The sequence below is a fragment of the Juglans regia genome, chromosome 11, assembly GCF_001411555.2.
Source record: "Juglans regia cultivar Chandler chromosome 11, Walnut 2.0, whole genome shotgun sequence".
In the NCBI taxonomy this organism is placed as follows: Eukaryota; Viridiplantae; Streptophyta; class Magnoliopsida; order Fagales; family Juglandaceae; genus Juglans; species Juglans regia.
This window is the reverse complement of record NC_049911.1, coordinates 18670405-18691330: the sequence shown is the minus strand read 5'-3', so window position 1 is coordinate 18691330 and position 20926 is coordinate 18670405. Positions and strand designations below refer to the sequence as shown.

The following is a 20926-nucleotide window of genomic DNA, read 5'->3' as shown; positions in this document are numbered from 1 at the left end:
AATAATTCAACTTTTATTATATTATTTACAAACAATCTCAATCTATCTTAATTCATCTTTAAATTCAAATCACTCTTAAGTCAAGATTCAAGAACTGCTTTTTCCTACTGCTGTTCTGTCAAAACGGAAATACCCCAAACCAACTACTTGCGTGCGGGATCCACGTTCATGGGTGGTGCTACTCCCACATAGGGAGACACCGAATAAGCAATTGTGTTTTTATTTTTTATTTTTTTAAATACTTTAAAATTTATTAAAAAATTTAAAAAATAAATAAAAATTAGAAATTCATTAAAAAATATAATTACTAGCGGCATAATTTGTGTACCCATATATTATAATTACGAGCTCGTTTATTTTCAGAGATGAGTTGAGATTAAAATTAAAAAGTTAAATAAAATATTATTAAAATATATTTTTTAATATTATTTTTATTTTAAGATTTGAAAAAATTAAATTATTTATTTTATTTTATGTGGAGATTTAAAAAAATTATAATGATGATGTGAGATAAGATGAAATGAAATGTTTCCTGAAAAACAAACGAGACATCTCAATTCAAGAACCACATTTTTCTGTTTTTGAGTTTAGTAGACCACATTTATTGAAGACAAATCAAGACCCTTCGTTATACAGATGTAATTAACTACAACATGTAAATTTAGTAAAAAACTCAGAACATTTTTAGGGTGAGAAATCATCTAATTTTATTTTATCTCATCATTATAATTTTTTTAAATTTTTAAGTAAAATATAATAAAAAATTCAACTTTTAAAAATTTCAAAACTATAATAATATTAAAAAAATAATATTCTAACAATATATTATTTAACTCATCTAAAATCATCTCATATCATTTCAGAATCTAAACGAACCCTTAGTTATTTAATAAAAAAATGCATTTAATAATCAAATTCAACGGTTGAATAATAATATTTACAATTCATTTTCACAATTAACCAATGCAACCATTCCATTTTGTTTGGTTAAAAAGAATTTCAATTTTATAAAACTATCATTCATTATACCCCTTCATTTAATATATACTTATAAAAAAATTATAAAAAAACTATAGATTAATTATTTTGCGTGCAAGTTATGCAATTTTCTAAGAAACGTTGCAAAATGTAAGAACAATACCAATTCATCAAATGAGTGTCATTTTTAAAATTTAATGATTTTGTGTTTAAAATTACTACATTGGATTTAGTATATACTAAAATTTTCAACTTTAAAGACTAATTGTTCACATTTTATAATCATTATTTTATTTATTTAAATTATTATTTCTTAATTTTGAGCCACAATATATTTAAGTTAGAAAACAATAATTTAATTATCAAATTAAATTATTAATTAACATAAAATTAATGTAATTGTAAAATATGAAAAAAATAAATTAAAAAAAATATTATTAAAAAAAAATATTATATTATTATTTTAATTAATTTAATGGTTAATTTGACGTGGAGTTATAATTATAAAAATTTTAAATTTATAAAAAATACATACTTTTCATCAAATTTTTAAAGTTAAAATTGATAAAATCTATGCTAATAAAGATCAATAATAATTGAACACTATTCATTCACCAATGGCAATAATAGTCAAATTAATTTATTTTTATTTCAATTTAAACTATTGAAGCTCGGAGTAGAGTCTAGGACTCTAGAGACCGTAGGAGAGTGAACTAGTAGATTACACTTGCCAAGCTCGTGGGGCAGGTGGGGTCCGTCATCTGTGTCGTTTACACTTGCCAACTTCGTAACAATAAATTATAATAATGGTAACAATGGCTTTTTCCAAAGCCTTGGAGAGCAAGTTTCCAACCCCAGGAAGGAGTACAGCAATTTTCCAAGTCTTCAAGTATATAACTGCAGCGTTGCAGCGCACTTCTGCTCTGCAGACTGCAACGCGCTTTTTACTCAAACCTCTGTAATCACACTCTACTACCATACAGCTTGGAATTTCTTCTTTCTCTCGTTTCTCTTCGATCACTCTCTGCATGAACCACTGAGTTTTCAAGTTCTCAACTTTGGGTTAGATTATTTACTTTCATTTGATATCTCTTTTGTTTATAGTCTCTATAGAGTTGGTTTTGATTATTTTTTTATTGCACTTCGTTGGAGATTAATCTGTTCTGTTTGGTGAATGATGATGTAGAGAGCGAAAAAGAGAAGTCATGGAATCTGTTACTGTCTTAGGAGCTGGATCCCAGCATCCATCTGCTGATCCTCTCTCATTTGCAAGAAGGTGATTCCTTAATTTTCTCTTTTATTATTTGGTTGATGAGAATATATATATATATCTTTTATTGTTTGGTTGATAAGAAGAAAAGAGAAAATTGAGGAACCACTTTCTTGTAAATGAGAGAGGATTAGTAGATGGATGCTTTTATCCACCTTCTAAGACAGTAACAGATTCCATGGCTCTTTTTACTCTCTATACCATCATTCACCAAACAGATCAGATTAATTCCAACGAAATGCAATAAAAAAATAAACAAAACCAACTCTATAGAGACTATAAACAAAAGAGATATCAAGAAGGTGGTGGATTCCGGCATCCATCTGCTGATTCTCTCTCATTTGCAAGACGGTGGTTCCTCAATTTTCTCTTTTATTGTTTGGTTAATATATATATTAGCAGAAAAATTAAATATCGGGCTGTTGTTTCGGATTAGTGCTGGATGGATTCTTATTTTCGTTTTTCATTGTTTGGTTATGGGAAATGAAGGTAGATATTTAACCAAAAATGGGTTTTTGTTTTCTTTTTAAGTTTCTGTTTGCCTTCGTATCACAGATAAGCGTTCACCAAAAGTTTCTGGAGTTGCAGTCATTTTGATCTCTCTTTGGTGTGGGGACTGGGGAGGGTGTTTGTGTGTTAAATTTGGGCTAAAAAATAAAAGAAAAATGTATGGTACGTTGTTGTTGCAGTTATCAGCTTGAAGCGCTGGAGATATCAATCAAGCAGAACACTATAGTGTTCTTGGAGACTGGCTCCGGCAAGACTCTTATTGCCATCATGCTTCTGCGCAGCTATGCCTATCTTCTCCGCAAGCCTTCACCTTTCATTGCAGTCTTCTTAGTTCCCCAAGTTGTATTGGTCTCTCAAGTATGGCAACTGCTACCCGAACCATTTCCTTCTCTTCATGTCATCATGCATGCACTCACATGTATGCATTAGGCATAGGTATATGCTTGCTTATGTGTGCACGAGGAATATAAAAACGGATGACAATTCTAAATTCCACACTATCATCTCACATTCTTCTCACTACGACAAAGATTGCCCATCAACATTTGAGTTTTTCTTAAAAAAATAAACGATGATCAAAGGGTGTTAGAAGAGCTACATTATATATAGTGGGACGAGAGTTTAATATCCAGCATTAGTCATAAATTAAACACCTTTGGGTTTTATGCGATTCAGCACATTTATTTTTAATTTCTTCAATTTTCAGATCATATTTTTTGAGTTGTTAGGTATGGTCCCTATGGGTGGTGATACAATAAGCATTGGATTTTCTTTTTTTTTTCCCCTTTTCTAATGCTCAGTAGCATTGCAGGATATTTTTTATCCTTAAAGCTGTTTGATTTGATTGTTGAAAATTTGGAAAATTTTAGGCCATGTTTGGTTTGGGAGAATTAGGTTTTCAAGAACCTTAAACAATTCAAACCTAACGGCTAATATCTTCAGATCTCAATTTTTTTGCCGCTTTGTTGCTCTAGTTTTGTGCAGCTTAAGCTATGAGATTGCCCTACATTTATTTGTAAAAAAATCATAATACTCAAAAAAATCTCAAAAAAACATATTGTCAACTTTTTATCCAATCATTACCCAAACACAGTATCAAAACCACTTTTACAAATACCAAAACAAAAAATAATCTAAAACAATTATATTCTAGCATCTTTTCAACTCTACTTATCCACTTTAAAAACTCCCAAAACAAAACTTATTTTAAAAAAAATATATTTAAAACTTTCTCACTCCTTTTCCAAAACTCAAGAAATAGACATCTAAAAAAAATTCTTAAGCATTTTCAATCATTCTCAAAATATTTTATAGCCAAACATGTAGCCAACACAAGACTTCTCAGAAAAAAAAGGAAAGAAATTTGGTTTTCAAAAAACAAAAAGAAAAGAGGAAAAAGAATTTTGAAAATTTTAATTTCATGTGCATCATGCATCCTGATGGCATTTGAGATCGTCAAATTTGGGTTTTCAAATTAATTTAAAGGAAATTCTGGACTTATATTAAAAAGTTTCAAACAAAATCTCTGACTTCTTATATTAAATAATGGGTAGGAAATTCTGGAATTATGAGACAGTGCCATTTGTGGATATAAGCCAAAATTCATTTTTTCCTCTGTTTATTTATAGCAAGGTGAGGCCGTGAAAATGCACACTGACCTGAATGTGGGCATGTATTATGGAGAAATGGGAGTTGACTTTTGGGATGCTGCTATATGGAAGAAACACATAGAAAAACATGAGGTAGGAATTTTCATATTCACTTCAATTAGAGAAAAAGATCATGTGTTTATATTTGATCTAAGAATCTACTACACTTGGTTCGGAACTTTTCAATGTTCTCAATATATTCAATGTACAAGTTCACTACATCTACGATAGTGTGCTAATTATTTTTTGTTTCCAGGTTTTGTGTTCCATGAAAAAATTAAAATTTTCTCGAATGCATTTATCTACCACTTTCTTAAAAATGCACAATGCTGGACTTTGACAGCCAGAAGCCATTCATAAAGGTGTAAATTTGCGAAAACATGTTTTTTCTGAAAGTATTTATCAACATTGTGCTGATAATTGTGGTCTGATGAGGGTTGTGATGGTCTGATAATTTCTTGCTTTCTAACTTTTATGATTAGAAATGTTTTAATTGTTTGTATGAAGGTGCTCTTACTCAGTAAATTTTTGGGTAAAACTTAGTTTAATTTCTATACATTAATAACACGCGGCAGAACAATCAGTGCCACTATGATCTCTGCATCAAATGATTATTTCCACCCCACATAAGCAAGGAGTGAGGAATAGGATTGTGTGTATTCCATGTAGGTGTGTAAGTTATATGTCAAAAGCTAAAATCAATCAGTTATAATTACAATTGGTTTATTAATTTATTTTTTCTTTCTTCCAGGTGCTAGTAATGACACCTGCAATTTTGCTTGCTGGCTTGAGACATAGCTTTTTCAAATTAAGCATGATTAAGGTTTTAATAATTGATGAATGTCACCATGCCAAGGGTAAGCACCCTTATGCTTGCATTATGACGGTAAGTTGCTATATTTTCTTCTTTCTTTATTGCCAGTCCATCTCCAGCCATTAATGATCATATTTGTGCCAAGTGCTTATCCATTGGAAACTTCTCTGATAAAATAGGTTTGGCTGCCTAATTTTGTGTGGTTAATCTTTCTTTGGTTGTGGGAAATCATTCTACCTTCATGTTGCCAATTCTGTCTCCAATTTTATTTCATTGGAAAAAACGTTTCTCTTTTCTTGCATTTCTTGACACGTATTAGAAGATGGAGAATCCATTCATCGGAGTAATACTGAACAAGAGATTTAGGTTGTGTTTGGTTGTTGAACCAAACTTAACTCATCTCGAATCAATTATTGATGGGACACTACTTTTTCAATCTATATATAAACTCATCTCAACCTACTTCATACATCTCAACCTACTTCATACATTTCAACCTAAAAAGTTAAACCCATCTCAATGGGTCATAAAATACTACTATTAACAAGTTAACTCAACCCATCTCAACATCCAAACGTAGCCTTAAAACTACTACCTCTTTGGACTTCTTTAATTTCTTTTAATGCGTATTATAGCTTTTTCTTTGGGATTTCTATTTTTCAATCTTACGAGTATCTGTATTCTAAACTGACTGGTCTGTAAGATTGTGAATTAAACATGTGCTATTATCTTTTATGTATTTTGGAGGTCAGATACATTATTAATGATACTGGGATTTCCCTTGCCATAAAGCTTGAGTTAAGGATGTTAGTAAATTTTAGTATTACTAATTTATCTAGAACACTGATATCTTCATATAAGTTGTTGGGTGTTGGGCATATTTCTCATTGATTAAGGTGTGGTTTGGATAGTTAGATGAGATGATATGATTTTAGATAAAAGTTGAAAATTGAATAAAATATTGTTAGAATATTATTTTTTAATATTATTATTGTTTTAAGATTTGAAAAAGTTGAATTGTTTATTATATTTTGTGTGTGAATCTGGAAAAATTGTAATGTTGAGATGAAACACTTTCACTATCCAAATAGGGCCTAAGTGGTTAAGTATTTTTGGTGGCTGCTGTCAAGTCAATAGCCAAACATTCACTATTATTGTTATTTCACAGAAGAGATGGCCATATATGGAAGATTTTGGATTATTCTTATTGGGCTTGTTCATGGATTGGTCATTATGTTATCAAGATTTTGTTATATTTTGCGGTAACGACTTTGCAATCTTATTGATATTGGAAAATGAGGTGTTTTTTTTTTTTGTTAAATATCTTGGAGAGGAGGTAAAATGCATGATATTTAGAGGGTTTTGTACTTGCAATGCATGCAATTGTTGGATTTGGTTTTGTTGAAGTTGCCATTCTTGTTTGGTTGATTTGTCACTAATGAGATGACTGAAATTTCACGTCGCATTATTTCTTATTGATAATGTATTTGTTGCATATAAAACACATGCCTTTGTTATATTCAAAGCTTCTGGAATGCATTTTCAGGAGTTCTATCACCGTCAGCTAAGGTCTGAAATATCCAAACTTCCTAGAATATTTGGAATGACTGCTTCTCCCATAAAAACAAAAAGTACGCAACCTTTGCTATAGCTTATACTAATTGTAACTTTATACTCTCTGCTTGGCGATGAATATAATATTTTGATTTCTAACCTTTTTCCCCTTCCTATGGATATAGGTGGAGTGTCAGAATTCTGTTTTTGGGAAAAGATTAAGGAACTTGAGACCCTGATGAATTCAAAGGTTGCTTCTGCTGTGTCTAAACTCTTCCTCAGTTTGTTTGTGGATTGTTCATTTGCCTAATGATTGTGTTAGTTTCATGGGTAAATAATTGATTGACTTTTGTTATTATTATCTTGTTGGTTGAAGGTTTATACCTGTGCTAGTGAATCTGTGCTTGCTCAGTTTATACCGTTTTCAACTCCGAAGTTTAAGGTTTATAGGCACAAGGAAATCCCTTGTAGCTTATATGCTCATTTAACTATTGAATTGCAGAGTTTGAAAGAAAAGGTGAGCACATTTTATGAATGTCTTATGTAATAAATTCTATTCTATATGGACATGTTGCAAAATGGATTAGATATAAATTTGGAGTTTGATTCCAATTTAGAAAATTGTGTCGAAAACCACCATGCTAGGTGTTTTGTTGTTCTGAAACCTCTGCACTTCCACATTTAATTGTAACTTCCATTCTGTGTATAATGTCAATTATTGGTATGTGATACCACATACTAAGTGATGTATTTTAGGTTTTATATGGGATCCACATTCCTTGGGAGAGAGAAGTTATTGCTTTTTATAATGATTCCAATGAGGCTGAAATTGTATCATTGATTAGTCCTTTTGGAGTAAGATTCAAATGTGGCTTGGGCATTCCCCTGGGGCGTTATAGATGGTATCATAACCGGATCCTTGCTAATAATGTGGGACTTGAGCTGTGTCGCCTATGATGGAATGGCCTGACTAGGACATTGGAAATTTAGGGGGCGAGATTTTGATATCCCATATTGAGTGATGTGTGTAGGTGGTGTATGAGATCTCGCATTACTTGGTTGGGAGGAATTCTTCCTCTTTATAATGATTCTAATGGGGCTCCAACTATACCATTGACTAGTCCTTTTGGAGTAGGGCCCAAATGAGGCTTGGGCCTTCCTTCCCTTGGGACATTACATGGTATATGATAAGTAGTCTTTTTGTTATCCATTTTTTTTTTACATATCTGTATGTTTAACTTGAAAGGGCTAGTTTGCTTCATGGAAAGCACTAACAGTTGAGTTGGTTCTCCTCAGCACGAACTCTCTCTGAAGAAGTCTGATCTTGTAGGATCTACTAAAGATTCTATGAGCAAAAATATATCAAAGGTTTTTTCAGCTTTGATATTCTGTTTGGATGAGCTTGGTGTTTGGCTGGCTCTAAAGGTACTAATTTCTCAGTCTTTGTTCTCTATGTTTTTGGATTCACTCTATTAATGGCAATGGCTTAGCTGACATCAAACTGGTTGTGTATCTGTGAAACAGGCTGCACAGTCCTTTTCATGCTTTGATTCTGACTTGTGCACTGAAGCTGACTCAATTCCATGGGGTAAACTGGATGTGTTTGGTGAGACAATTGTTAAACATTTCAGTTTGGATGCTTTCCATGCATTTTCAACTTACATTCCATCAGGTACCTTAAAACCTTAAATCTGAAGAAATGCTGTTGATTTGCCTTTCCATTTGTAGATTACTTTCATTCATTCTCTCTTTTCTTATATTCAGGTCCAGACTGGTCTATCGGTAATGATGTTAAAGCTAATATGGACGCAGGGCTTCTAACTTCAAAAGTTGTCTGTCTCATTGAATCGCTTCTTGAATACAGGTTCTCCTGCCATGCTTCATCATTATCTTTGTGAAACTTGATAAATGCCATTTTATATCTAATTAAAATGCCTGGAGTCTAGCCTCATCAATTTGCACTCTCAAATAACTGAAACTTTCCAAGTATTTGTTCCCATGTTTGTAGGAACGTTGACTTCTCTAACATAATAATAATTTGAAGGAGGCATGAATGAGCTAATTTAAGTTTGTCACAAACCTATGTTAATCATTTTGATAAAGCTGAGCTCTTTTCCATAAATCCTATGTAGGATATTGCTCGTATGTAATCTCTAGTTCTCAATTCTAGAAAAGTAATGGGTTGGCCAGAATTTGAAACTTACATTTATTTTTTTTGGTCTTTTTTGTTAAACTCATCTACGTAATTGAAACATTCGTTCCTAACATTTTCCATGAATTATGTGAATACAGATATCTAAAGGATATCAGATGTATAGTCTTTGTGGAAAGGATTGTTACAGCCATTGTATTACATTCTCTTTTGGAGGAGTTGCTTCCAAAATACTGCAGCTGGAAGTCTAAATACATTGCAGGGAACAACTCTCGGTTGCAATCACAGACAAGGAAAAAACAAAATGAAATTGTGCAGGAATTTCGTAAAGGCATGGTATGTTTTTTCTTCGTCCACAGAGTTTCAGAATGATGTGCTAATCACCGATTTCCTTGTTTGACTGTGGTCTGAAATGTGTCCATAGGTGAACGTCATTGTTGCAACATCAATTCTTGAAGAGGGTTTAGATGTTCAAAGCTGCAACTTGGTTATTAGATTTGACCCTTCTGCCACTGTTTGTAGTTTCATACAGTCCAGGGGCCGTGCTAGAATGAAACATTCAGATTACATTTTAATGGTTAAGAGGTAATATTCTTTTAATCATACACCTTTTAACCCTGGTTCATTCAGGAACATGAGTTTTGAAAATTTCTGAAAATTTCTACCTCAATTTTGTTTCCAATTTAAGTCTAAGGCCATGTTTAGGAAGTGAGATGAGTTGAGAACATTCTATCTCATTTCAAGAGAAATGATATTTGCCCTTGTGGAATATGCAAGGGCCGCACAATTTCTTTGAAATATGTGAATAAATATAAGATCCTCATTAAAAAAACTAATTACTAATTTTTTAAAAGTGGACCTCACTTTTTTTCAAAAAGATTTCGCAGCTCTTGCGTATTCCAAGGCTATACGTAGTATTACTCATTTCCCAAACTTCCAAACAAAACACAAAAAACAATACAACTTTTTCAAATTTTAAAACAAAAATTATATTAAAAAATTATATTCAACAATTTTTTAACTTTATAATATTTTTATTCTATTTTTTTTCTCATTTCCCAAAATCCAATAAAATAGCTTACCTGAAACCATTTCACTATTATTCATAAACCATTTCACTATTATTCATAGAATTCTCATCTCATTTCATTACCCAAACATGCCCAGAGTGCCACTAATTTCTCTCCCTAAAATCTTTGGATTTACTATTTCTTCCTAGGAAGAAAATGCCGAGCTGACGTATTTAGAACATATATGGTTCACTCTGTACAATATTGTCTTTTCATAATCTACAGTGAGGATTGTGCTACTCAATCTCGACTGGAGAAATATCTTGCTAGTGGAGATATCATGAGAAATGCATCATTACGTCATGCTTCGCTTCCTTGCTCACCTCTTCAAATCGATTTAAATGATGAGAAATTTTATTGTGTTGAAAGCACTGGAGCGACTGTGACTCTTTCTTCTAGTGTCAGTTTGATATTCTTCTATTGTTCACGGCTCCCTTCTGATTGGTTAGTTATTCTAAATTATTAATCTTTATTTTCAATGGTGCTATTGTTCATTAAATTATTAACTTCAAGTTTTCTGTGATTTGAGCTTATCTCTTTCTTTTATCTTCTCTAGCTATTTTAAACCAGCTCCCAGGTGGGATCAGAAGACTTGCACTTTATATCTTCCCAAGAGCTGTCCTTTACAAAAAGTTGTTTTACGAGGAAACATCAATGCTAAAATTCTGAAGCAAACTGCCTGCCTCGAAGCATGCAAGCAACTTCATGAGATTGGTGCTTTGACTGATAATCTTGTTCCAGATATTGTTGTGGAAGAAGCTGATGCTCAAGAAAGTGGTAATATTTTTATATTGTGGCCTTTATTTCTGCCTGCAATGAATCTATACTTGTGATGTCGTTTACAAGACAGAGAAGTCTGTACCCCCTTGCATTTTTTTCCCAGTCAATTTTTTGAACCTTTTCACGATTTCTACTATTCCTCTCTGTAACTGTTTAATGTACAGGGAATGAACCTTATATTGATGAGCAACCCTGTTACTTCTCACCTGAACTGGTCGGTCGCTGGCCAAAGGATTCTGATATAATGACGTATCATTGCTACTTGATTGAGTTGAAGCAGAGCTTTGTGTATGACATTCCAGTTCGTGATATTGTCCTTGTCATGAAAAATGAGCTAGGATCTGAGGTTGGAAGCATGCATTTTGACTTGGACACTGACAGGGGTAGTTTGACGGTGAACTTTAAATATGTAGGAGTTATTAATTTTAGACCAGATCAAGTAACCTCTCTCTCTCTCTCTCTCACACACACACACATGTATTTTCTTTGCTTTAATCTGTTCGTATAAGTGGTATGTAAAATAATAAAGGAATTTATTTCTCTTTGTGAAACTTTATTTGCAGGTCCTTTTGTGTAGAAGGTTTCAGATAACTCTTTTAAGAGTTCTTATAGATCGCAATTTGAACAAGTTAAAAGAATGTTTGGATGGAGAGTTTTTGGGAGATGAGACTGATTATCTTTTGCTCCCAGCCACTGGCAAACATCAGAGACCTCTGATCATTGATTGGCTATGTGTTACTTCTGTGCTCTTTTCATGTGAAAATTTTTGTGAATATCACTTAAATTGTTATTTGCCCATGGGTTGTGCTCGTAGTGTGCAAACCAAAGATGGTCCTGTATGCATTTGCCTGCTTCAGAATTCTTTGGTCTGCACCCCACACAATGGTAATGTGTATTGCATAACTGAGATTTTGGGATTGAATGCAAACTCATGTCTGACGCTTCGGGATGGCAGAATCATGACCTACAAGAAGTACTTTGAAGAATGGTATGTTCTTATTGGCTCTTGATTGAAAAAAATAACATTGTTCTTTAAATTGAATGGAATCTGTTACAATAAAATGGATGGAATATGTTATATTTTTGCAGTGTTAAATTATAATTAATCTGAATCTTTGAAAATGCAGGCATGGCATCAAGCTGCGATTTGATCATGAATCATTGGTTAATGGGATACACATTTTTCAGGTGCAAAATTACCTTCAAAGATGCAGAGAGCAGAAAGAGAAAGGTTTAAAATTCTCTTTTCCCATATGTTACATTCTCATCCTTTCTTTTGCACAAGCAAAGCATGTCAAAAGTCATTGGCGATTTTCCAGTTCTTTGTGCCTCTACTCCCTCAAAATTATAGCGTGAACTATTCTATGATTCTCTTGGACATGGTTTCAGTTCAAGTACTAGTATAGTTGGTTCTACCCTTTATTTGGAATGTGGTTTGTATAAAATGGATGCATAATTTGAATGAAGATTTGCCTTTTTTTCCCACTAGTCTTTGATTTCACATAATTCTTTAGACTCTGTGTTGTTGGTTTTGGACTCTTGTCCAATCCTTTTGATTAGAACAAAATAAATTATGCCAGCTGGTCTGCCCCTCTCCCCAGAAGTTATTCATCTTAATTTAATCCCCAAATACAGGTGGTATTATGATATTCTGTGGGAAGGGAGTGAATGACTAGGACACCCTAGAAGAAATTTTCTTGAATAAGCTCTTTGACTTGATTAGATCTATGATATTTCTGTATAAGTAAACATTAAATGTTTTATGTTTTCAGGATCGAGTAAGCGGTCGGTTGAATTGCCTCCGGAACTTTGTTCTATAGTTATGTCGCCGATACCTGTCTCTATATTTTATTCGTTCTCATTTGTTCCCTCAATCTTGCACCGGCTTGAGTCTTTGCTTATAGCTGTCAACTTAAAAAGGATGCTTTTGGATCATTGCATGCAAAATGATGTCATTCCAGTCTCCAAGGTACATTATCCTTATAAATTAGCTCGCATAGTTGTTGGCATTTATGAACCGAAGTGCCAGTCCATAATGATCTTGTCTATGTTTTTTTGGCTTATATGACTTTTTATGTCTATTATCATAAGTATTGTGCAATAGAATGATTGTGTAAACAATGGACTTGAGTGAATAGCCTTTGCTGTCAAGAACAACTGAGATCATGCATGCTACTTTTGGAACATTGAAGATAAGCTTTTTTTTTGTCCTATACATTTTCGTGGATAAAGCATGTGGTCCTGATCCATTTCATGAAAGTATTACTTATCATTCAAAATAAAGCGTGGAACTGATCTTTTTCCTATTTATAGTATTGTATATTAGCTATATTTACATTGAATTTTTTGCATTGTATATTAGCCACATTTACATTGATTTCTTGCCAACTTAGTTTTACTTTCCACTGAAACTCCACCGTTCATCCAATGCATTATAGAAGATATTCTTTGTACTTAGTTGCTGTGTCAGGAAAGTTATTTAGTTACTGGTGACATGACTCCATTCACTGACAGCCTCCACCCCTCTCTGGCCCTCACATTTTGGCCTGATCAACTGTTTAATAAGTTTTATTTATCAGTCATTGAAAGCATATTGAAATTTTTGTTTGAAATTGTACTGACGATATCTTCATTGTAGGTGCTGGAAGCAATTACTACAAAGAATTGCCAAGAGATATTCCACTTGGAGTCCTTGGAAACACTTGGAGATTCTTTTCTCAAATATGCTGTCAGTCAACAGCTTTTCAAGACCTATAAAAATCAGCACGAGGGTGTCCTCAGTGTCAAGAAAGAAAAATTAATTTCGAATGCAGCTCTCTGCAAGTTTGGATGTGACCGCAAACTTCCAGTAATTTCTTTTTTAATGGTTCTTTAAATTTATGGTCTTTTCATTCTTATGGATTTGTTTTATTTTTCACTTTTATATTTCTGTTTTTTTAGAGTTATTGATGTTGTTTTGTACGTATATTGCATGCATATGGTTTGTATATTCTGTCCCTTTCGGTACTAAATCAAATGCCAATAGGATATTGACTTTATGGTTAACTTGTGGTAGAACTGGTTCTAATCCTCTGGCGTATTGCATCTAGGGATCTCAGATATGCCATTTTCTATTTGCTTGTTTCTTGTTGTACTGGCTTGCATGACATTCCTTCATTTCAGTTGTAAATATCCTTACGTTCAGTTCTAGTATGTATACATTCTGAAACCCCTCTACTTCCTCTTGCAAATATTGTTGCGCAAGGATCCTGAACTTTTGGTATGTATTAATTTGCATTATTTCCAGAACCTTCTCCCTTCAGAAGACTTGGTTAGAAAAAGTAAAATTAGGCCTTTAGCTGCTTCAAATTTCACCATGTTCATCAAAGTTGAATGTCCTTTTGGAACTCCTTTTGTGATATGACTATTTTATATTTGCTTAGTTCTCATGATACTTTTAACTTCAGTTTATTTCATTGTATTGTTGACTCACTTTCCAATTTTCAAATTGTAGGGGTTTATTCGTAACAAGTCCTTCGATCCAAAAAAGTGGATCATTCCTGGTGATAGATCTGTGAGTTATGCATTAAGTGAGGAGTTGCTTTTTAATACAAGAAAAATATATATTAAGGAAACTAGGAAGGTGAAGAGTAAACTTGTCGCTGATGTTGTTGAGGCACTAATTGGTGCATTAGTTAGCACAGGTGGTGAAACGGCAGCCTTATTTTTTATGGATTGGTTGGGTATAAAGGTGGATTTTCACATTACACCATACGAGAGGCACTTCCAAGTTCACGCTGAGAAGCTTCTAAATGTTAGACAGTTGGAGAACCTAGTGAACTACTCATTTCATGGTCACTCTTTGTTAGTGGAAGCATTGACCCATGGTTCTTACATGCTTCCTGAGATTCCAAGATGCTATCAGGTAAATTAGATGGCAATAGAGTTGAGAGTCCTGCCACTAATTTCATCAGACAACTTGCACGTTAGCTTCATTTTATTGACTGTATATTTTAACTGTATATGGTAACCACAAAATGATTGCTGTTTGCATTTTCTGATAAAACACAGACACGTACTTCTCAAACACGTTCTATCTCTTCACCTCTCTCTTTTTTCTGTTTCAGGAGTTTTAATTATCTTATTTATTTTTTATTTTCGTTCTTGAAGATGTTAACAATTTGTTACTTGTGCAGCGACTTGAATTTCTTGGGGACTCCGTGTTGGATTATATCATAACCAAGCATTTCTACTTTAAATATCCTGGGCTGTCGCCAGCCTTACTAACTGATATGAGATCTGCTTCTGTGAATAATGATTGTTATGCTCGATCTGCGGTTAAGTGTGGGCTACATAAACACATCCTCCATGCCTCACAAGAACTTCACAAGCATATAGTTGAAACTGTTTACAACTTCGAGAAGTTATCTTCTGAATCAACTTTTGGATGGGAGTCAGAGACAAGTTTCCCTAAGGTTAATTGAGTTTAAGCTTAGAAATGTTTTCACCTAACTTGATGCTGGAGTTTGATTTCCTCTTCTTTGCTTATTTTGTTCCTTCCCTTTCTTCTCTTCATCCATTCTGTTCCCTTTTTTAAAATCCTCACTTCCCTACTTGTGGTTAATACATAGGTTTTGGCTTTTCAAGTTCTGATTTTATTTGAGAAATCATCAGATATTTTCTAATTTATGACAGGTACTTGGTGATGTTATAGAGTCTCTTGCAGGAGCCATTCTTGTTGATTCAAGATACGATATGGAGGTGGTCTTTTGCAGTATAAGGCCACTTTTGGAGCCTCTGGTTACACCTGAAACAGTGAAGCCCAATCCTTCACGGGAGTTGAATGAGTTATGCCAAAAAGAGCATTACATCATGAATAAACCCATCAAGTCCCGCAACAATGGTCTTATTTCAATTACAATAGAGGTCGAAGCTAAAGGACATCTATTCAAGGGTACTGCTACAGACAAAGATAAAACGATTGCAAAAAAAGTAGCCTGTAAAAAAGTTTTGGAGTCCATGAAAAGATTCGGTTTAACATGATAAAAGCTGAACGGACAGATACAAGCTGAGGAAGTTTTGCACTTCGGAAGTAATGGATATATTACCATCTGGAGTTATTAATGTTAGTGTTTTGAGGTTTCCCTCTTATCAAAGATCTCATTTGGTGTAAAGAGGATTTGTAATTTATCTTCTTGTTTTTGTTTTGTTAGTACTTACATGGGTGGCTCTGTTTCTAGGAGATGCTGTAATTGTAATTGTAATTGTGAAGTGGTTTGGATAGTGAGTTTAGATGAGATGAGATGAGATGAAAGTTGAATAAAATATTGTTATAATATTATTGTTATTTTGGGATTTGAAAAAGTTGTATTATTTATTATATTTTATTTGGAAGTCTGGGAAAATTGCTAATGTAGATGAGACAAATGAGATGGATGCACTGTCCAAGTCAGGCCTTGGTTTCTTCGTAACTTAGCTTTTTTTTTATTCTTATAGACAATTTTTTTATAATACAAGTGAGGAGCTTGATTGCCTAAATGAAGTAGAAATTATGATTGATAGTGCGAAGAATTGAAGTCAAAAGGAAGATAGATATAGGACAGAGTTTAATTGCCAAACATTACATATAATAATTATTTCGTCTGGTAATCTCTGTTTTTCATGGAAAATATATTTCTTGGGTTAGAGAATTTCATTCTGCCAGAATGTGGTGCTCAAACTTCTGTTTTCTAAAGTGGCTTTTCCCTTTTCTTCTCGGACTGGAAAAAGGGTCGTTCTGAGTTTCTGGATGTTGCATGTACTTGGAGGAAAAATGAAGGGAAAAACAATTGCCCCTTAGACCAATGGCCAGAGCTCCTCATTTGTGGGTTTCTTTTCTCTGACCCTTTTTTGAATTTGAGCTTCATGACGGCTAATATAGTCCTTTCTCTTTTGACGGCTCTAAATGTTTGAATAATGTCATTTTGTGTCTCATTTTGACCGTTTATATATATATATATATATATATATTTTTTACTTACTGTTTAAAGAAGTGATTATTAGTGTATTGATATATTTTTTTATTTTTTAAAAATATTTAAATGTGTTAAAAAAAATGTAAAGAAAAAAAAAAAAAAAAGTGAACTTATGCCGCCTCAGACATAAGACACTTCACTCAATTCCTAAGATTCTCCACCAACATCAAGTGATAGTGTCACCGGCTTAGGTACCCTGAATCCCAACACGAGCCCCAAAACAAGCGAATGGAGCAAGCAGACACACTAGAAGACTGAGCACTGCCCATCACTAAGTCACAATTTTCTTTACATGAACATGCAAAGTATGTTCATAAGGATTTATTTGACACCCAACATGGGACATAGTATGGTTTGATTTGTAAAACAAATTTAAAAATATGAATCTTGTTAAATCAATAGTGTGGATGACGTGTTCTAATCATTAGTATAGACGATGTGTTCTTCATTTCGACTTGCAAATAGAAGAATTCGATGTGTCCGAGCTTGGACCGAGATTCCTAATGGGCAGAGTGTGGCAACATCTTGACTTGATTATTTTTTCACCTTGATTTATGGGTTTTGGTACTTATGTACAATGGGACTGAAATCACTTGAAGCCTAATATGGTCAAAACTCAATGTATGTTCATACGTTAAAATAACAGAAAAATGAAAAAACGGGTAGGAAAATGTTGAATTTATAATTTTTTTTTTTTACAATTTTATATGATACGGTGGATAGTTTAATAAAATTAAAATTTATTTTAATTAAATGATATAATTATAATGATTGATTATACAATATGTTATAAAATAATTATAAAATATTATTCGCTTAAAATCATAAAAAACATTTATTTATAAACATTATTTTTTATAGAGAAATACTTTAAGTACATAAGGATTACATAAAAATAACTCACAAATTGACGTGACTTGATGTGGTACGTCATATTGTAAAGTTACTTTTATTATAAATTAGATCTAATGAATCTTTTTGTATATATAATAGTTCTCTTTTTTATATACCACTCAAGATGGAAATTCCATGCATTTACACCAACAAGCCAATACTCGCAACGGGTTGTACTAAGGAACAATCATCGGATATGAAAGAATTGGGCACGGATTAAATAGTGAGATGAGATGATTTCATATAAAAGTTGAATAAAATATTGTTAGAATATTATTTTTAAATATTATTATCATTTTAAGATTTGAGAAAATTGAATTGTTTATTATATTTTGTGTGAAAATTTAAAAAAATTATAATAATAAAATAAGATAAAATGAGATGAGATAAAATATTTTAACTATCAAAATGAGGCTCTAATATACCTGTATGTGCCAATTGCCATTTAGCTAATAAACCCGTAGATATCGAGGTTCCACAAGCGGTACTTCCTGATACTGTATTTGAAGCAGTTGTTCGAATTCCTTATGATATGCAACTGAAACAAGTTCTTGCTAATGGTAAAAAGGGAGCTTTGAATGTAGGGGCTGTTCTTATTTTACCTGAGGGGTTTGAATTAGCCCCTCCCGATCGTATTTCGCCCGAGATTAAAGAAAAGATAGGCAATCTGTCTTTTCAAAACTATCGCCCTACTTCTATAGAAGTTGCTGCTTTCATCTTATGTGGATTCACAGCTTGAGTAAGTAAAGATGACAAACGCTGCCTTCAAATTTATTTGTAAGAGCGGTGCTACAGAAGTTGCTGCTTTCATTTTATGTGGATTCACAGCTTGAGTAAGTAAAGATGACAAACACTGCCTTCAAATTTATTTGTAAGAGCGGTGCTACTCTACCGCCCGAGTAGCACTGCTTGGTGTTACCGCTATTAGTAAAATTAATTTTATTTTTTATTTTTTTATTCATATTTTTTTAATATATTAAAATATTTTTAAAAATAAAAAAATATATCAATACATTTAAAATCACTTTCTTCATCATTCGGTAAAAAAAAAAAAACCGAACGTTCAAACCGAGCGGTATAGTTTGTGCGGCATAGTAGAGTTTTCCTATTGGTAAAAGCTAAACGCAGTCACGATTGAGGCCTCCCTGCGGACGACATCCTACGTGGAAACAAAACGCACCGTTTTATTTAAACCAAAACGGTGCGTTTTATTTCCACTCATATGGCTGCCTTCTGAACTCTCATACGGTGCGTTTTGTTTTCTGCTTCTTCGATCCGTCTCCCTCCCAAGAACTCTCTGCTCTCCCAGGGTGATTTCGAATCGCTTCTTCTTTCTCCCCGTACTCACTCGATCTTCTTCATCGTTGCTCCTCTTCGTTTCTCGATTTTTCATCGCCCGTTTCTTCTTCTTCGTTTCTCCTTTCAGGAATCTCTCCCCTGTCCGATCTCTCTCCGAAACCTAAACCTAACCCTAACGCACCTGTGCGACGCCGAGGAAGATTCGCACTCCAGCTATCCACCAAGCGGCGCCATCCTAGGTAACTTTCCTATCTTAGATGAATATGGTACATTTTATTTGAAATTGTTGGTGGATGGAATTGGAAATTTTCATTGGAAAGTTGGTGGCTAGCACTTTGACTAGAATAGTGCTGATTGCGAATATGATTGTGGACAAACGATACCATACAGAGAGCATAATTATTGGGCAAAATCATTCCAAACTAGTGGGTTAGCTCCTTGAGCTTTAGGTGATATAAAAGGTCGAACTTTCCATTCAAAAAACAAAAAAGTAATCAAAGAGAGAAGAGAGAAAAACAAATATAGGAATCTCTGTTAATTCAGTGGAAGATAGGATTTTAGATAGTACTTTTTAGGTTTCACTACTGATTTTAGATAGTATTTTTTAGGGGAGAAGCCTTTTTTTCCCAGCTATCGACATGTGGTCAGTTCATTGAGAAACAGGTTACACAATTTGTGTATTGAAGTATACTCATATCAGTATATAAATTTTGTATGCACTCAGAAGCCCACATGGGTTTTGGCAAAATTTCAGAATTTCCTGACAATTTACACTCAACAACCAGCATGTCAGCATATATCCTAATTACAAATTTCAACCAAACAAACAAATTACAAGAAGTATCCTAATCAATATAAGAATGCAGAAATTCAAATGGGCTAGTGTCAGAGCCTCTCAATCCAACTTCTCCACCGAATCAGCTTAAGAACATCGAGAAAAGAGTAAGTGCTTGAGTTCCCCACTTTTGGATAAGGTGTGGATGCATGCTAGCTCCTCACAAACTTCAGAAACTCATCAAAATTTTCATGATCTTACGAAAATAGTTTTTATTTTTTATTTTTTTTATCCCAAAATACTCATCTTATATATGAAATTATACACACATTATATATATAATTATGAAGTGTTTATAATGATAGCTCTTTAAATTTGTAGCCTTGGATATTTGCTTTGAGCTTGCTTGGACTCGCCCTGCTTGCTGAACGTGTCAGCTTCCTAACTGAGTAAGTTACTGATCATATTTAAGATGACAATTAATGTGGGAAGATTTTCTAACATTTTTATTTCTTTTGTTTTTCCATCAACAAATTAAACTCAGGCAAATTGCATACTTCACTGGTCCAACGGGTATGTTTTTCTCATGAACCCCATTCCTTATACCTCAATGATTCGGATTTGAACCAAAATTCATTGAGAAAACTAGTAAAAATTAATATTAAGTAGCACTGGATTTGTAGTTGAAGGGCTTCTGAATGTAACATGTGGGAATGCAACAGAGCTAATAATTGCATTATTTGCACTTCACCAAAACAAAATACATGTTGTGAAGTACTCCCTCTTAGGTTCCATCCTTTCAAACCTTCTTCTTGTTCTTGGGACCTCTCTCCTCTGTGGAGGCTTGGCAAACATTAGAAAGGAACAAAGATATGACAGAGTAAGAGATTAATTTATAATAATTCTGTTTGTTTAATTTGGACCTTTTTATAAGCAAATTAACCATTTTCCAAATTTACAAGATGCATGGCCGGGGGATCTTAATTAAATTGATGATCTGTTTGGTTGGACAGAAACAGGTAGAGAAATATTTTAATAGTACAAAAAGATTACATAAAAGTTTCGGGTAGTCATTGGTTTGGACAATGGATGCATCATAAAATACATTACTTTGTAAGCTAGCTAGTTAAAAGTGCAACAATTAACATAAAATTGCAAGGAATGCCATGTACCGAGCATAGACTAAAA

The 20926-nt window shown here is 33.3% G+C and overlaps 1 protein-coding gene across 1 annotated transcript; it reads left to right on the top strand.

Annotated features, from left to right (window-relative positions):
• The first annotated feature begins 1825 nt into the window (after window positions 1–1825).
• LOC108997268 (endoribonuclease Dicer homolog 2-like) lies at window positions 1826–16119 on the top strand. Its single transcript, XM_018973459.2, has 23 exons — window positions 1826–2040; window positions 2165–2254; window positions 2938–3115; window positions 4387–4500; window positions 5159–5293; window positions 6768–6852; window positions 6961–7025; window positions 7152–7292; window positions 8072–8200; window positions 8300–8447; window positions 8540–8639; window positions 9068–9263; window positions 9352–9512; window positions 10223–10441; window positions 10554–10774; window positions 10942–11216; window positions 11341–11765; window positions 11905–12008; window positions 12550–12746; window positions 13416–13625; window positions 14271–14681; window positions 14953–15231; window positions 15452–16119. Exons 2-23 carry the CDS (start codon window positions 2184–2186, stop codon window positions 15797–15799), a joined length of 4212 nt encoding a protein of 1403 aa, XP_018829004.1. The 5' UTR covers window positions 1826–2040; window positions 2165–2183; the 3' UTR covers window positions 15800–16119.
• Window positions 16120–20926: the final 4807 nt, after the last annotated feature.